This window comes from Anastrepha ludens, chromosome 5, assembly GCF_028408465.1.
Source record: "Anastrepha ludens isolate Willacy chromosome 5, idAnaLude1.1, whole genome shotgun sequence".
Lineage (NCBI taxonomy): Eukaryota > Metazoa > Arthropoda > Insecta > Diptera > Tephritidae > Anastrepha > Anastrepha ludens.
Window position 1 is genome coordinate 5,146,623 of NC_071501.1, and position 16,700 is coordinate 5,163,322.

General features: G+C 37.9%; 2 protein-coding genes across 2 annotated transcripts; both read left to right on the forward strand.

Moving 5' to 3' along the window:
* The first annotated feature begins 6,172 nt into the window (after positions 1-6,172).
* On the forward strand, positions 6,173-8,435 carry LOC128863408 (pickpocket protein 19-like). The gene is made up of 6 exons (XM_054102542.1): positions 6,173-6,369; positions 6,450-7,092; positions 7,170-7,319; positions 7,394-7,580; positions 7,641-7,883; positions 7,942-8,435. Exons 1-6 carry the CDS (start codon positions 6,173-6,175, stop codon positions 8,121-8,123), a joined length of 1,602 nt encoding a protein of 533 aa, XP_053958517.1. The 3' UTR covers positions 8,124-8,435.
* A 4,365-nt stretch (positions 8,436-12,800) lies between these two features.
* Positions 12,801-14,736, forward strand: LOC128863328 (pickpocket protein 19-like). Its single transcript, XM_054102447.1, has 5 exons — positions 12,801-13,516; positions 13,581-13,730; positions 13,806-13,992; positions 14,060-14,305; positions 14,455-14,736. The coding sequence occupies exons 1-5, from the start codon at positions 12,857-12,859 to the stop codon at positions 14,664-14,666; spliced, it is 1,455 nt and encodes a 484-aa protein (XP_053958422.1). The 5' UTR covers positions 12,801-12,856; the 3' UTR covers positions 14,667-14,736.
* Positions 14,737-16,700: the final 1,964 nt, after the last annotated feature.

Consider the following 16,700-nt stretch of genomic DNA (forward strand, 5'->3'; position numbering starts at 1 on the left):
CACTCTTCATAAGAAACTGGAACCACTTGAACTACAACAGTGTTTTCCCTCTATTTTAGCGCTATTTGCCTAGGCAATTGCTTATTGACTTACGCAATCACCCATTTTTGTTTGGCTATGTGCGTGGTAAATGATTCTATGACTTGATTTTTAGCTATGTGTGTTGTGGATGCAGACATTTACCGTCATAGAGTGGTTTTGTTTGCTCTATAAACATGAATAATTATTTACAAGTATTTGCAAAAATTGTCCCGTGCAAGCGAAGGTGGCGTTGGCGTGAGCGCATTTGGGTCACGGCCAGTGGGCCGCAATTGAGTGCGATTGCATTGGCTTCCACGACAGTTTTTAACGCAGCACATAAACAGTTTTCTGATTTACTATGTTTTCATCGTGATTTGTATTAAATATGTTTACATATTCCGGGTTTTGCTTTGTCACCGAACGTAGGAAATTTAGTTTGTAAACAAAAGGTATTTACATGCAGGAGCAAAAGGCTAACTGAAGGTGTCATGGAAATGTGGCAGTTAATAGCCGTCTGGACAGTCAAGTGCTTTATGAAACTGCCTATTTGATGGCTACATTTCTATAAGTAATTCGTGTATATAAACGCGTTTTTGTTCAGTTTCAGTTCAATATTTAAGTGAAGACTGCATTTGATACGACTGCAGTGGATTTTATTCCACGCCGCGTAGGAGAAGCAAAAACAGTGAGTAGGTGCCTTTCTTTCTATTTAGTTTTGTGGGAATAAAGTAGCTAATAATCAATAAATAAAAAAATAAATAAATTGAAATTAAAAGTTAATACATATTTCGTATGAGAATTCCTTATACTTTATTGGCATAGCCAGCAGAGGGTCCACAATTGAAACAGCGCCGCGATTATCGATGTAAGCGAAAACTTTCTAAATTTAGATTTCTTGCACATTACCGTTAAAAATATTCTCGCGTATCATGAGAACGAAAAATCTCTCAATTTCCATCAGTTTCTAGCCGTTGACCTACGCTCCGAAATCAGTAGCCAGTGAAAAAAAAGTTGAAGTGCATTTGGTCGTGGCCCATTTAGAGTTGAGAAGCGAAATGCAAAAGTGCAATAAAGATAAAAATTTAAGGCGCGTTTTGATTGGAAAGATATGAAAAATAAGCGGGCAAAAAATAGTGGAAAAATATAGGCGAATAAATAGAAATGTGGTATTAAAAAAATGCTCCAGAAAGGGATGTGTGTAAAAACGTTGTAAGAGAAAGAGCTGCGCTAATATCAACTTTGTTTTTGCATTCGTCAGAGCTGCGACAGTGATTGTTCGCTTCAATGCAGAAGAATATTTCAAATATTTAGAAAATAGGCAATGAGAAATATTAAAGTTTCTTATGCAAGTTAATGCATTATTTGACACCCCCAATAAACTACCAACAACATGCGCACACATCCACAAACAGTTTTCCTTAGGTGAAAGCAACAACCATAACCGGAACCATAGCAATTAGCTGTCCTGATCAAACATTTGGCCACTACTGTAAACGATTGTAGGTGCCGCACAATAACGCCAAAGCCATAACCGCAGCCGTATGTATTTATTGATTTTGTTTTTGTTTTTCCCCGTAACCGGAAGCAGCTGTGAATTACTGGTCTTTTGTTTTGATATTTGCGAGCAACATTTGAGTGTTAGAAATGAAGGACGAAAAATTTATTGACTTAGACTAAAATTATCCGTGTTTTTGTGACAAAATGCAAGTGGTTTTATTTCACAACTTGAAAATCAAGAGATCAGAGATTTGACTTGCACCAAGAAATACGCAAAGTAGCAAAATGAACCAACTTTTGCACCCAATTCTCCATTTTTCTACTGGCGCATAAGTAAATGAATGCCACTAAAAAAAATTGATTCTTAATAAAAATAAATTAAAAAAAGTTTTTACGTATAAGTAAGAGTATGTTCGCTCAGGCTTCTAATTGGCAATTAAGAACATTTCAGCAGTTTAGGTCTTAATTGCAATCCAATTCGCCATACAAAAATTCATATTATCGATTGCCAAATTGAAATATTAAAATTTATCATAGAATTACTGGGCTCTTGAAAGGGTCACAATAGATATTTCAGGTCGCAGTGCTAATTGGCAATAAATTGAATGGGAAGAGCAAAACGTCTTTGCAATGGGAACACGAAATATCATTAGAACGAAATAACAAAAAAAAAAAAACGAAATGGCACTAAAATCAAATCGAGTGATGCGGGGAGAATCCTAAATATGTTGCGGGTTTAAAAATATTGCGGGAAAAGTCCTGTATCCAATCCAATAATGAAGTTCGCTGGATGTGGGGAGAATCCAAGTCGATAACCTCAGAAAGGTTTTGTATATATTGCGAGAAGTATTAAATTCAAAGAATCAATAAATTATCCGGCTCGAAGGACCAAAAATGATGCGGGAAGAATCCTAAATATGTATATTAGTTATTGAAATGATGATGTTGTGACAAAAATCCAAATATCCTGTGGTAATTGAACTGAAGATGTTTATGGCAAAAATTTAAATAATAATTTGTTTCTTTAGCTTCAAAATTACAATTTTTCCACAACCAATTTATTACAAAATATTCATTATATACACATTTAATTCAAACAAACACAGAAAATTATAACGAATAACAAGAGTTGAAAAACATTAAAGTATTTAAAACTAATACTAAATTGGCCTCAACATCGAGAAAAAACAAAACGGCGAATTTTGAATGAAATTATGTTTTAAGAATCAATTTCTTTGTAAAATGATTCTCATTATAAATTGAGTCGTTGTTCTCGGCTTATGGGACGAGCGCGTTGAGGGGCTTTGTGGGTTGCGAACTCGATTTTATTGACTGCGAAGATATTTACATTCTATAAAAAAAAATATAGGGAATTGTTCATTTAAAAAGCGCGCGTTACACAATTTTTTTTTTGCTGGAATGTTGGTACAACTATCCTCTTCGCAGAGTTTGAGCGTGATCTGCCAATTAGCTTGTTTTGGCATTTAATTATATCAGTCAACCGCAGGTTTCCTCTGCGATTTTCACTATCTATACAAATATCCTTATGTGTTTGGATGGGATTTCGTTTGCCGAATCGTTGAAAATGTCGCAGAAAGCATATGGCGAGTGTGCTTTATCAAAAACACGGGTGTTATAAGGCTTTTGCAGAGGGCCGAGAAAGTTTTACCCCGATCTGGTCGCCCATCAACGTCTTCAACGGATGAAAACGTCGACAAAGTCAAGGAAAAGGTGCTGGAAAACCATCATTTAAGTTTTAGGGAGGTCGCTTGTGACCTTAGCGCATCTCACGAATTAGTTCGCAACATTTTACACTATTAATTGGGGATGAGACGCGTGGCTGCTGGACTCGTCCCAAGAGAGTTGAATTTCTTTCAAAAAATGCATAGGGAGAAGGTGGCTGAAGACATGCTTGAGCAAGTGAATTCGGACCCAACGTTTATCGAGCGCATCATAACAGGTAATGAGGCGTGGGTATATGAGTTTGACATGCAAACGAGTCAGCAGGTGGCTGAATGGCGCTATCCTCATGATCCGAAACCCGAAAAACCACGTCAAAGACGGACAAATGTGAAAGTTATCCTACTCGTTTTCTTTGATTACACTAGTCTACAAGGAAAAGTATCCGAAATAATTTAAACTAATATCTGCTTCTCTGTCCATGCAAAATTCGGATTGATAACTAAAATTAATTTATTAGTTTGAGTTTTCGAGATATCCTAACCTAAAAGTGCAAAAAACCCCATTTTTGCCCATATTTGAGGTTATGTAGCCTTGCAGATGTTTTCTTTCACCAAAATTAAAGGATGGCATCTTTAAATACAATCCTTCTTTTTTCAAATGGCGTTTTGTTTGCTCAAATATCATTTTTTTTCGCAGAGATATCGCATTTTGAAATTTTCATGTTTCGAAATTTTCCTACACCTGAAAATCGATTAAGATAACATAGACATGATATATTCGATTACTAATTTTCTTGAATTGAGTCTTATTTTTCTTAAAATTTTGTCTCACACCATAAGTGTGCTGACTCACCACATCCCTACACTATCTAACCTTTGGGTACCGAGTCACACACAGCCCTAACCCCTAGAAACCACCCCTATCATACCGCGAGCAGGCTAACCCACATAACCGCAAGCAGGCTTTCCCACAAACTCCAAATTTACATACTATTAATCCATATATTTCAGGCCCTCAAACCCAAGAAAATTAGTAATCGACTATATCATGTCTATGTTATCTTAATCGATTTTCAGGTGTAGGAAAATTCCGAAACATGAAAATTTCAAAATGCGATATCTCTGCGAAAAAAAATGATATTTGAGCAAACAAAACGCCATTTGAAAAAAGAAGGATTGTATTTAAAGATGTCATCCTTTAATTTTGGTGAAAGAAAACATCTGCAAGGCTACATAACCTCAAATATGGGCAAAAATGGGGTTTTTTGCACTTTTAGGTTAGGATATCTCGAAAACTCAAACTAATAGAGCAATTCTGAGGCCAGATTTGGATTCAGCGCATCATAAACCTTCGGAAATATATAGTCTGGTTTCTGGGTCTGAATGTTGGTTAAATTTTGTCGGCCTGTGTTATCATGTTGTTGTGCACTCGGAATTCATTCCAAATGGTTCTACGGTAAATAAAGAATATTATTTGGAAGTTATGGGACGTTTGAGAGAGCGTGCGTAGGAAACGGCCCAATTTGTTGAAAGAAAGCTCATGGACCTTGCACCATGATAAGGCACCGTCTCACAAGGCTCATATGTGAACACTTTTTTGAATAAAAACTCGGCAAATATCATCGAACAACCACCGTGTTCACCGGGTTTAGCCCCTGTGACTTTTTCCTTAACCCAAAATGTAAATTACCACTCCGCGGACGCCTCTTTGAGTCGATGGAGACCATTAAAGAGATTTCACTGAAGGAGATGAAGAAGATCTTTTCAAATGCGTTTAAAAAATGCTTTAATGACTGGACTAATCGTTGGCCTATGTGTATTGCTTCGAATGGAGCCTATTTTGAAGGCGACAAAATAAATTTTGTTGATTAAACAATTATTTTGCGTTTTATTGAACAATTCGCGGTACTTTTTTGACAGAATGTGCATATATTATCATTATTATCTTTATTTATAATTGCATAAATATTGCGAGTTCGCAAAAAGAAGAAAACTTCAATCTAGCGCCGAGTGATTTCACATAATTCTTCCAGCTTGTACGGTTCTTCCTATACAGGTTCTTGTAGATCTAAACTCACTGAAGAAATTATTCGTATCTTTGCTATACCACGACAACGTGTGTTTCTCGGCCTGCCCCTTGTTTAATACAGCATGCAGAATTTCTCTAACATCTTTCCTAAGCGTGCGACCGATCTAAGGATATTTTAATTTTTTTATATCAACTTCAATGCCATTTTGACTACATATGTCAACATATGTAATATATATATGCCACAACAAATAATAATGGTAGGCTATATGGTTGATTCAAACAATAACTTAGTTTTAACGCATGTGTCGTAGTAGATCGCATCGTAGATCGTAGTATTTTGGTTAAATGTAGCACGAGCTTCTTGAATTCTGCGCTCGAAATCTTCCAACGCGGCTCCGTTACTTGTAAATAGGCTTCTCAAGTATTCGATCTGAGCTTCATCTTCGATATATATGCTTAGTTGGTCACTGTTGTTGGCATTTACTCTCAGCTCTTAGCTTACTTAGATTCCACAGTCATTCGTTCTAAAGTTAAGTTTTCTACATTTTGCTAGGACAAAAATCTTCACAAAAAAAACACATCAAAACACTTAACGGTCAAATACGAAATTTTTAAGCAAGATTATGTGTGTACTCGATGAAATTATTTAAAGATTTTTTGAGCAACAGTCTTATTATTTTATTGTAACACCTCGTCAACATCATATGAATCGTACTAATAAAGGCGAGAAAGTCGTTTTTAGTTTTTACAAAACATTATTTATTAGCAAAAAAATCAATATTAAAATGAATTCCAAAAACTCATTCCGTACTAAATTTCTAATCGAATTTAACGTTTAAAAAGTATTTGGTTCTTGCCACACTTATGAAACCAAACTAATTTTCTTTTCTTCCACGCATTTCCCGCACCTCCATCGTTTCTAACACACGCAGTTCGAAGAATGAGGAAAACTTTTAATATTTCAAATATACAACCAATAAATGATATTTCACGGCCGACAAAAAAAGGCAAAGTCGTTCGCTTCAAACGTAAAAATTGCCTAGAGAACTGTCTAGAGGAGTTGGGAGAGTATGGCAAGGAAACGAATGTGCACGGATTGAAGCGCATGCTCACCTGTAACGCTGGCCGATGGGAACGGCAAGTTTTTATAATTTGATGACAAAAAGTAGAAAAACAAAAACTCGAACTTAAACATGTTTCCACCTCTCCACTTTTAGTGCTCTATGGACGCTCGGTTTCATATTCGCACTCAGCTTACTTATTTACTTCACTAAGTTTTTGGCGCATCGCTTCAAACATAGCGAATTCAAAACTACCATCTACTCCACCCACTACCCCATTTACAAGGTACCCTTTCCGGAAGTGACGATTTGCAATAAAAATCGTCTAAACTGGGAACGTTTGGAGCAAGTGAAAGAAAAATTCCTTTGGCCAGCACATCATAATTCCTCATATGAGCAGCTCTTCGTTGAAATAATCGCCATGTATGACAACTTAAGGTTCGGCTACTTTTATCGTTTCTCGAATTTGAAAACGAAACCGATTTATGAACTCAACTACATTAATTTCACCGAGGTGGTGCGGCATATGACGTGGCGTTGTGAGGAGTTGCTAACGGATTGTGTATGGCGTGATCGACCAATGAATTGCTGTGATATATTCATACGGCGTCGTTCGACTAACGGACTTTGTATGGCCTTCAATTCTGTTGAATCAGTCGTTGGCAGTTTGAAGCAAAAAATGGACTCGAAATGGCCGTGGCGAGTGACTGAGAGTGGGCCGCATAAGGGTCTACAGGTGCGCGTGTTGTTGAATGAGAAGAAGCACTCACCCTTCACGAAGGTGCCAAAGGGAATTTTGGTGAGTTTCATGCGGGAGAGGTCGAAAAGAGGGAGAGAAAGGGAAAGTAGTAGATAAATTGTTTGCTTATTTGTTAGTTGATGACAGTTCAACCTCAAGTGTGGAGTTACACAGCCATCGATATACCCCGCAATGTGTTTGCGCGTATTTATATCGATGCTTATATGAGTTTCTTTGACTCAGACACCAGACGTTTGTCATCGAAGAAACGACGTTGCGTTTTTCAGGTACAAAATTGTTTCAAAATATCTTTATTTCATTGTATTTAATCAAAAGAAGTGATGTCTGCTATGCCTTTCAGGACGAAGTAGACAGCGCGGACTTCAAAACACTTTCTAATCATGTCTATATGCTGGAAAATTGTCGGGCGGAGTGTCAACAGGAGTATCTCCTGCATTATTGTAATTGTACTGTGGATCTGTTTTTTCCGGCAGGGTCATATCGGATATGTAAATTGGTGGATCTGCCGTGCCTGGGTCATCATAATCGTAAGTTGTGAGTCGAAATTTGCACTCTTCTGGTTTTTCGGAATTTGAGTTCGATTGCAGATCTGCTGCGGTACTTCGAGGAGACAGCGAAGGATACTTTTACCACTAATAATCCGGGACTTGCCTGTAATTGTTTTTTCAATTGTCGTTCGTTGCGTTATTTTGTTAAGGGGCGAACTCGAGCTTTGCAAGCACACGAACAATGGACTAGCAATGATACTGTGTTGTTGGATATGAACTTTATGAAGGACTATATTTTTCTTTACAAAACCAATTTAGTCTACACCTGGGTCGATTTACTATGTGAGTGAAATTAACTTCTTCTACGTTCTTGTTGTGGCTTATAAAATTTTTATTGCAGTTAATTTTGGCAACATCACGGCGCTCTTTCTTGGCTGTTCTCTTATTAGCCTTGTGGAATTGATATATTTCTTTCTGGTGAAGGTTCCGCAGCGTAGATTACGAAAACACAAAAGCATAGTTAGGAGCAAAGGAGCGATTTTATTGCACACCAGACCACCTTTGAGTTCATACAGAAAATAATTGCGATAAGTTTAAGAGAATTAATTAAGTTATAATTCTAATTTGATGTCGAGCCTCGGTTATTTTCCATTTTTATATTTATTTGAAAAGTTTGATGGAGTAAGAGCCTGAATCTTAAGTATGAATTGAGCCGGCGTTTTAGTTTGCTTTTGAGTTGGAAGTGGATTTTGAATTTAAGTTTTAATTTAGGTTAGTGATTCGGGGCGAATTTGAGTATGATTTTGAATATAAGTTTGAAAATGAGTTTTGATTTGAGTTTGAGTTAGTATCGCATTTGTATAAGCTTGAGTTCAAGTTGGCTTTTGAAATTGATTTTGGGTTTGGGTTTTGGTTGAGTTCGGGGTTTACTTCGGATTCGAATTTGAGTTAAATTTTCAGCTTGGGTTTGAGTTTGTTTTTGAGGTTTATTTTAAATCAGACTTTAGGTTTAGACTGAAGTTTGAGGAACAGTTTGAATTTGAGCTAAAATTCGATTATGAGCTTGAGTTACATTTTCAGTTTGGGTTTATCGTCAGTTTGAATTTGAACGCAGAGTTAAACTTGAAATTGAGTTTGAGTTAAAATTTGAATTAAAGTTTAATTTTAATTTAAGAGTTTGAGCGAAGTTGAATTTTAGTTTTCGGTAAGGTTCGGGATTAGGTTCGGATTTGAGTTAATTGCGAATATGACTTTGAGTAGAGTTTTGAGTTTCGGTTTCACCGTAAGTTTGGGTTTGAGTTCGGAGTTAAATGTGAAATTGAGATTGAGTTACTGTTTGAATTTGAGTTCAATTTCGGACTTTGAGTTCAAGTTTGAGTATAATTTTAAATTTGAGTTTTAGTTTATGTTCGGTTTTGATTTTAAAGTCCAATGAAAGTTAATGTTAAATTGTGAGTTTAGGCATGAATTTGAGCTTGAGTTACTGACGGGATTGAGTTTGAACTTTGATTTCGGATTTGAATTTAAATTTAAATTTGAGTGCTTGATTGAATTTAAATTTAAATTGGAGTGCTTGATTGGGTTTAAGCTGGAGCTCGGGTTAAATTTTGAGCTTGAGGCGGAGCTAGATTTTGTGTTTGAATGCGTTTTTCGGTTTGATTTTAAGGTAAGGCTTGAATTTGTTTTGACTCGACTTTGATTTTGAATTTGACTTTGATTTTTAGTTTGCCTTTCGCATTCACTTTTCCTTCGACTCTTTGTTTGCCACTTTGATTTTGAGTTTATATTGAATATGCGCCATTTGCATCCCCAAAATTCCTCTCGCTTTACTATAATTTTCTTTCACCATTTCTAAAATGATTAGTTTTACTTTTTAATCACAATTTTTTAAAATAATATTCCATTTTTTTATTACATTTTAACTCCAATTATAAACATTTTTCTTTAATTACTTTTGCACTGACCCATAATGTCCTGCGTAAGTCCTAATTGTTTGCGTGCCACTTATTTACTACTAAGTGAAAACTCTTTAAAAGCCTTAATGAGAAGTGTAAGCTCTAAGTAATAAATTTTACTACGCGAACTTTTCACCCACGTGCTTGCAAATATAATGGACTTCTATATGTGCCCCGCTACTCATTGAAAGTTGTGTCAGAAAGGCTTATAATAAATGAACAATCTTATCAGAATATTTTTGAGCTCAATCAAATGTCAATTAAATGTGCATAGCTGTAAAAACTCATAAAGAGTCGCGTAGCGAAACGTTACAAAGTAAATGCAAGCAAATTTGCACAAGTGTGCGTGTCTGCTATGTGTGTACATAGTAATATTAGCACAAGGTCAGCCAGGCACATGCCAAAGCTAAAAGATAAAAAATCATGCAAAATTCCACTTTGGAGTGGCTGCCCACAAGCAGGTACTCAAATATCTCTTTGCCGAGATTGTTCACACATTTTCAGTCGAATAGCAAAGGCATAGGGGCAATGCAGTAAAATGTCGGCAGTCAAAATTTTTAAAACCCGTCGCGGCTCAAAAATATTGCCGAGACGAAAAAGTCGCACGGATTCCCAAAACATCGACAATGAAGGGTCGAGACCTTGTGAAAACGACTGCAAGGCCTTGGTGAATTTAGTACAGGAATTCGGACAGGAGACTACATTTCATGGCGTGAATGTAATGCTTGCGCCAGGGGTAGGAAAATTTGAGCGGTAAGTGTTGCCAAAATGATAAAAATTTAAGTTTTGGATATACATTTTTGGATTCCCAATGTATTGTATGTATGTGTGTATATGAGTGGAGTGAAGAAAAATTTGAGTTTGTATTAAATATTAATAGTTTTCAATACAAAAAACAGCCTTATCTTCTTCTTAATTGGCGCGATAACTGCTTACGCGATTTTGGCCGAGCTTAACAAAGCGCGCCAGTCGTTTCTTTCTCGTGCTAACCGGCGCCAATTGGACACACCAAGTGAAGCCAAGTCCAAAAAACAGCCACCTGAAACAAAAATCCATAAATTAAATGAAAAGTAGTGAAATCCGCCTTGAATTTAGATATGCTACCTCTTCGTTTTCTTAGACTGAGGGGATATATGCGAATAAAATATTGGATGTGGAAGTATATTTTGAATTATATTCAGCAGAGCTCATTTGAAGCCTTGCATATGCGCCAGTCTTTTGAAGTGCAACGATTATTTGCTTTGTTTTTTTTGAGGTCCAACTTTTATCAACTTTCTTTTGTGCTCTCAAAATCGCATTCACTGCAGCGATTTTGCATGTCTGAAAGGCTGTTGCAAAGGTACAAAAGGAAGCAATTACGCGCTCTATAGTTACTAGAGGCCGCCATAGCCGACTGCGTTGGTGCGTGACTACCATTCGGCGGCGCGTAGGTTCGAATCTTGATGCGTGAAACACCAAAATGATAGAAACAGATCTTTCCAAAAGCGGCCGTATCTCGGCAGGCAATGACAAACCTCCGAATGTATTTCTGCCATAAAAAAGGTTCTAATAAAAAACCATTTGCTATTCGGAGTGGACTTAAAACTGTAGGTCTCTCTATTTGTGGAACAACATCAAGACGCAGCCCACAAATAGGAGGAAGCGCTCCACCAAACACCTAACAGAAGTGAAATTTATTTTATTAATTTCAATTACAATTTTTTTTATAGTTACTGGCCGTGAAACATGGAATCATAATGACAACCTAAAGGCGTCCTGCCTCGTATGTTAAGCTCGATTAAACCGGTACACCGGCTCCAAAGTCGAATATCCATAGTTCAAAGGTGAAGCTGTGTATTTTGTGGAATAAAAAAGTGTAGTTTATTACCAAAATTTTTAGAATAATCTTCTGAATAGTCAAAGACAGCAACGGTGAATGGCGCATAAGACCGAACCATGAATTGGACTAACTAATAAAGGGAGAGAATGTTGTGAGTTTCATCAGGCCCCTAAGAATCAGATAGTTGGGTCAAGTCACGCGAATGGACCCAAAGGAATGAGTGACGCTAAAGCATTTACGACGAAAGCAAAAGGTAGACCAATTGATTGACGAACTGGTGGATGGCATGAGGAAACTTGAAGTAAAAACTGGAAGGAATCAATCAAAGATATTGTCAAATGGAGACATTTTGTTCATCAGACCAAATAGTGATGGCTGTATTACGAACTGCTAAAACTGGGTAAAACCATCAGTGAGGATCTCTGCGGGCAACAGCTCATCAAATTCAAAGGCAACTCGTTAAAACCTACTTTGAAAATAGCGAATGGATAGCAATAGTGTAACCCCTCAGCAACCTCCGTTTAACTCCACCATTGTCCTTCCACTTGTTTCGATCAATGCAAAAGACCTTACCCGCAATACGCCTCACTTCAGTTGAAGGCAAGAGGTCAAAAAGGGGAGTCAATATTTGTTTCGTTTCAAAAGATGAATGGCTCTATTGGGATATAATAAATAATCAGAGTTCAAGCGCTCCCTCAAAGGAAGGTGAAGAGTCTTCAAAATATTATAGCTCATCCAGTATAAAAGCGTTTGGGTTTGGAAACACTTTGCGAAAATTGTTGCTCGAATCACGGAAGCACACAGAAAATTACCACTTAAAAGTTTCTGAAGATGATTATATTCGATAAGAATGGCTTAGGGTGTCGAGAGAAAGATTTTGTCAAAAATTTAGGGACGTTAGTGTGTTAGTGATTGCACCCAAGTTTGAGCGATGGTCTCCGTATAGTTTAAAAAGACATAGGGATAAAGCAAGAGTGCGATAAGAGCAATAAAGATAGAGGCTCTGCTGGCCAGATAATTTTATATGCTACTGGTAATAGCAGAGGAATATCAAGATACATTCAAGGCAAATCTACACCAGGTCACTTCCTTGTACCATCTGAATTGTTTTTTTTTCTTGCGATGTGCTAGTTTGAATATCAAAGTGTCTTGTTTTGTTGTTGCTTTATTTATTTGTTTACACTCTAATTGAATTTTCGGCAGTTTAATTATCAAATGCAAAAACAAAATCCATGTGAATGCTGCTGTTGGTCTAGCAAAGTCTCTTCCACGAATTCGCTTGGATCAATTGATGGCAGTCGGCCGAAATCGTTTAGATCGTCATTGCGCCAATGAAGAAGAGAGCCAACAAGTTAGCAGTAAAAATTATATTTGAGTTTGAGAGCAGGCACGATTGAGCGAATATGGAAGGTTACGCATGTCGCGTTGCCGCTATTAGCTCTCATTTACTTTGACTAATTCAGCTGTTGAGCTGACGCAAGTGGCTTTCATTGGCTTGACTTAGACTACTTTATCAGTACACAATTTTCGTGCACACAAAAATGCTAAACCAAATGAATACTTTTATTTTCAGTGCCCTCAGCACCTTCGCCTTCATCACCGCTTTCATTCTGCTCGTCTGCGTTTGCCTTTTTCTAGCCTCACGTTTTTCGAAGGGGCAGTTTAAGACAGTCGTGGAAGATACGCATTTCCCATTGTACAAAGTGAAGTTTCCCGAAGTGACCATCTGCAATAAAAATCGCCTGAATTGGTCGCGTTTACAAGCCGCAAAAGCCCAATTTCTAATGCCAGAACATCACAATACCTCCAACGAAAAACTTTTCATCGAAATCATATCGCTTTACAATACCTTCACCTTCGGCGGATTTAATCGTTTTGCAAGGCTGGAGAAATATCCGTTATATGAGTTGAATTATGTAAACTTCACTGCGGTTGCACGTTTCATGGCCTGGCGTTGTTGGGAGATACTTGCAGATTGTAAATGGAGGAGTCACCCGCGAAACTGTTGTGATATTTTCGTGGAAAGGCGTTCACAACTGGGTTTCTGCTTGGCATTTAATTCGGTTGAAGGACCAAGAGCACAAATAAATGACTCTTCTTGGCCACTGCGCACCAACAGAGGCGGCATACAATTCGGACTCAGTGTAAAGGTTTCGTTGAGCAAGCAAAATAATTTCTTTAAAAGTCATGAGGGGATTACGGTGATTTGTGAAATTTATTAGAAAATTTTAAGTTTTTCTCGATAAACGAAATTTTATTTTGTAGGTAATGATTGTTGAACCGAATGCCTGGTACTACATACCGATGGATATCTCTAGTCAAACGCGTACACATTTAACGCTCGGCGGTTTCCTTAATAAATACGACGATGAGACAAGGCGTGTGTCGTCCAACGAAAGGGGTTGTGTTTTTAAGGTGCGTTAATCAAGGATGTGTGATTTTAAGTAGTTGTGCTGTATTTTTAAACTCATTTTTGCATTTGCTATTCAGGACGAGCAGAATAGTGACGACTTTAAAACACTGTATGGCCATGCATATCGCTTTGAAAATTGTCATTCACAATGCCAGCAGGAGCATCTCATTAAATATTGCAACTGTACTTTAGATATATTTTTTCCACCAAGCCCTTTTCCTTACTGCAAACTCGTGGACTTGCCCTGCTTGGCTAAGCATAACAGTTAAGCGCGAATTTTCCACTAACTTCGGCAGCAAAATTATTAGAAGTTTGTCTTTTCTCTTCACAGACTATCTGCTTAACTTTGAAATACCCGGACAGGAAAAATATATGACGAGCAAGTATCCGGGCATTGTTTGTAGCTGCCATGTGAGTTGCGACTCTTTGCGTTATTTTGTTGCGATTAAGTCAATAGACCTTACGTACGCTGAATCTGTGGCGAATGCATCGATTGTCCATTTGAATGTGTATTTTGAGAAGGATTTTATTACGAAATACAAAACGATATTGGTTTTCACTTGGATTGATTTGATTGGTAAGCAAAATGGCAAAGCAGAAAATTTTCAAAGGATCTTAACTTATATTTACCTCAAGAGTAATAAATGCCACCTTTTATTTTGTTGTTAGTTACATAAAAATCTGAGCTCTTAGAACTCTGTTCTTATTAACTTTTTCTCGTTTCAGTCTCATTTGGTGGCACAACCGGTTTATTTTTGGGCTGTTCCTTGATAAGCCTTGTGGAGCTTGTGTACTTTTTCTTTTTCGTAGCGCCAAGACGGCTAAAAAAGGAGCATGAGCGGCCTCATCATCTGAAGCGGAGACCGTCTAGGCTGGAGCAGAGTAAAATCAAGTTAAGAGAATACCGCGAGGTGTATAAAGCACAGCAAAAATATTGAATTTGGAAATACATTTAATATCAATTACATTGTACACTGGCAGAGCGGACAAAAAATATATACGCGTATCGGCGGCTTAAAGTTTTGCGTTTAAGTTTTGTTTTTGGATGAGGCGCCGTTCTTACTTGTAGTTTTCACTCTTGGGGTAAATCCGCATAGGAAACTATACTACCCTTATATTTTAGCTATAAAAAGTGCTCAGTAGTTCTATGTTAAAACAACGAGGACCATTTTTGTGGAACATTTCCATCCTCTAACTCCTCAATAAATGAGCCGTTTTCCCCTCTTTACCTGCAGTCACTTATAGACCGCTTTGGTTCATAGCGATACCAAATGGAGTTTGCGATTTCAAATAGTCCACCCGTATGGTGTCTGTTTCTATTGCGAATTTAAGGAGATTTTTCCAACCAACTGCAGTTACAGAACGCAGGAGATCGTTCTCGCTCATCCTACAATACAACACAACACTGTGTTGGGTTGCCGGCTACACTGGAGTGGAGGGAAATGAAAGAGCGGCTGAATATGCAAGGAAAGGCTCTGAGCTTAAACTTTAGCGAGATCAACTACCAACGTCCTTACAGATATTATAACGGATCACTGAATTTGACACCCTAACTATCATAGTAGTATAGGTGTACCTCACAATGACATCTGCAGGAGCTGTGGAGATGAAGAAGAAATTGAGTTGATATAACACCTAATCTGTGAATGTCCTGCACTTCAAAGAAGCCGTGCAAAATATCTTGGCGATTATTTCTTTGAGGGCCTGCGAAATTTGCAAAATGTCTCACTGGAGGGATTAGTTACCTTCTTAAAAAGATATAAGTGGCTTAAGCAACTGAGTTGGGGGAGCGAAAACAAATACAGGTATCACAATGGGCCTTAGGGCCATGGAGTGTCTTGTATTAAACATGTAACCGACTAACCTAACCTAACCAACTGCTGAGAGGTCTTCCAGCCCGTCAAACTGGGGAGCCCTTAAATATTTTATGCGTGTTTTGAATAACGCAGTACATCCGAAAAGGAGATACTCTACACTTTCCTTTGGGTCCTCCTCCCTATATTTCCTGCATTCCTCGCTGTCCGATATTCCTTAGATTATGAGCATACGCTTCTACTGAGTATGACTCGTCAGCATGCGTATCATAGTTATACAATCTTTTCGTATTAGTGTTGTCCCGGAGCCCGTTCTGCCAATCCCTTTTGCAGCCATAAAAGCCACGGTTAGAAAACGGGTTACTTTAAACTCAGAGAGGCTGCAGATGGGCAAAACTGATGTTACCTGCCATGTCCAACCGACTGTCGAGGATCCTCCTGTCCTTAAGCAGGCTGATTGGACTGATGACGGGCCACCAGACTGATGATGAAGCTCATGGAAAAGGTAGGCATCTCAGACAGTGCACTCTGTTCAACATGTGGGAAAGAGGATGAGACGGCGGACCATTTTCTGTGCGTCTGCCCAGTCTTCGCTAGAATCAGTCTTGAGGTCTTCGGCACTGATGTATTAAGAAGTGACCACTTAGACTCGTTGACACCACTAGATCCACACAGAGTTCTTCGGAGGTCAGGTAGACTTAAAGAAAATGAAAAAGGGAACCCGAGCGCAATACAATGGACTTAATGTTGCCTGAGTGCTGTACTTGGTAGACTGTACCTAAACAACTTGATAACGCACCGTCGCACAATTCCATCGCTATCCGTGAATTTTGAATGAAAAGAATATTATCCAACTACCATCGAATTCATCAGATATGGCTGACTGTGAGTTTTTTTGTGTTTGATCGAATCGAAAAACCACTACAGGGACCGTGTTTTAACAGCCGAAAAGAAATAATGGGGGAAGTCGATGATTGCTGTGACGGCTATACTGAAAATATGGTTCTCGAAATGTTTCGAGAGCTAAGAGACTACTTTGAAGTGTATTTTGAATTTTCTAAAAATATTCCGGAAACTTTTTAATCAATGTGGTATGGCATTTTCAACTCACATCCGACCTCAATTTGAAGTAAAAACGGCTAACCTGGTAAAGAAAGA

What these genes read in the sequence shown, in the direction of transcription:
- LOC128863328 (XM_054102447.1), top strand. Translation starts at nt 12,857, where the DNA reads ATGCTAAACCAAATGAATACTTTTATTTTCAGTGCCCTCAGCACCTTC. An exon ending in AAAGTCATGAGGGGATTACG is followed by an intron (nt 13,517 to 13,580) that starts GTGATTTGTGAA and finishes TTTATTTTGTAG; the next exon opens with GTAATGATTGTTGAACCGAA. An exon ending in AAAGGGGTTGTGTTTTTAAG is followed by an intron (nt 13,731 to 13,805) that starts GTGCGTTAATCA and finishes TTTGCTATTCAG; the next exon opens with GACGAGCAGAATAGTGACGA.
- LOC128863408 (XM_054102542.1), top strand. Translation starts at nt 6,173, where the DNA reads ATGAGGAAAACTTTTAATATTTCAAATATACAACCAATAAATGATATT. An exon ending in AACGCTGGCCGATGGGAACG is followed by an intron (nt 6,370 to 6,449) that starts GCAAGTTTTTAT and finishes CTCCACTTTTAG; the next exon opens with TGCTCTATGGACGCTCGGTT. An exon ending in CACCTGGGTCGATTTACTAT is followed by an intron (nt 7,884 to 7,941) that starts GTGAGTGAAATT and finishes TTTTTATTGCAG; the next exon opens with TTAATTTTGGCAACATCACG.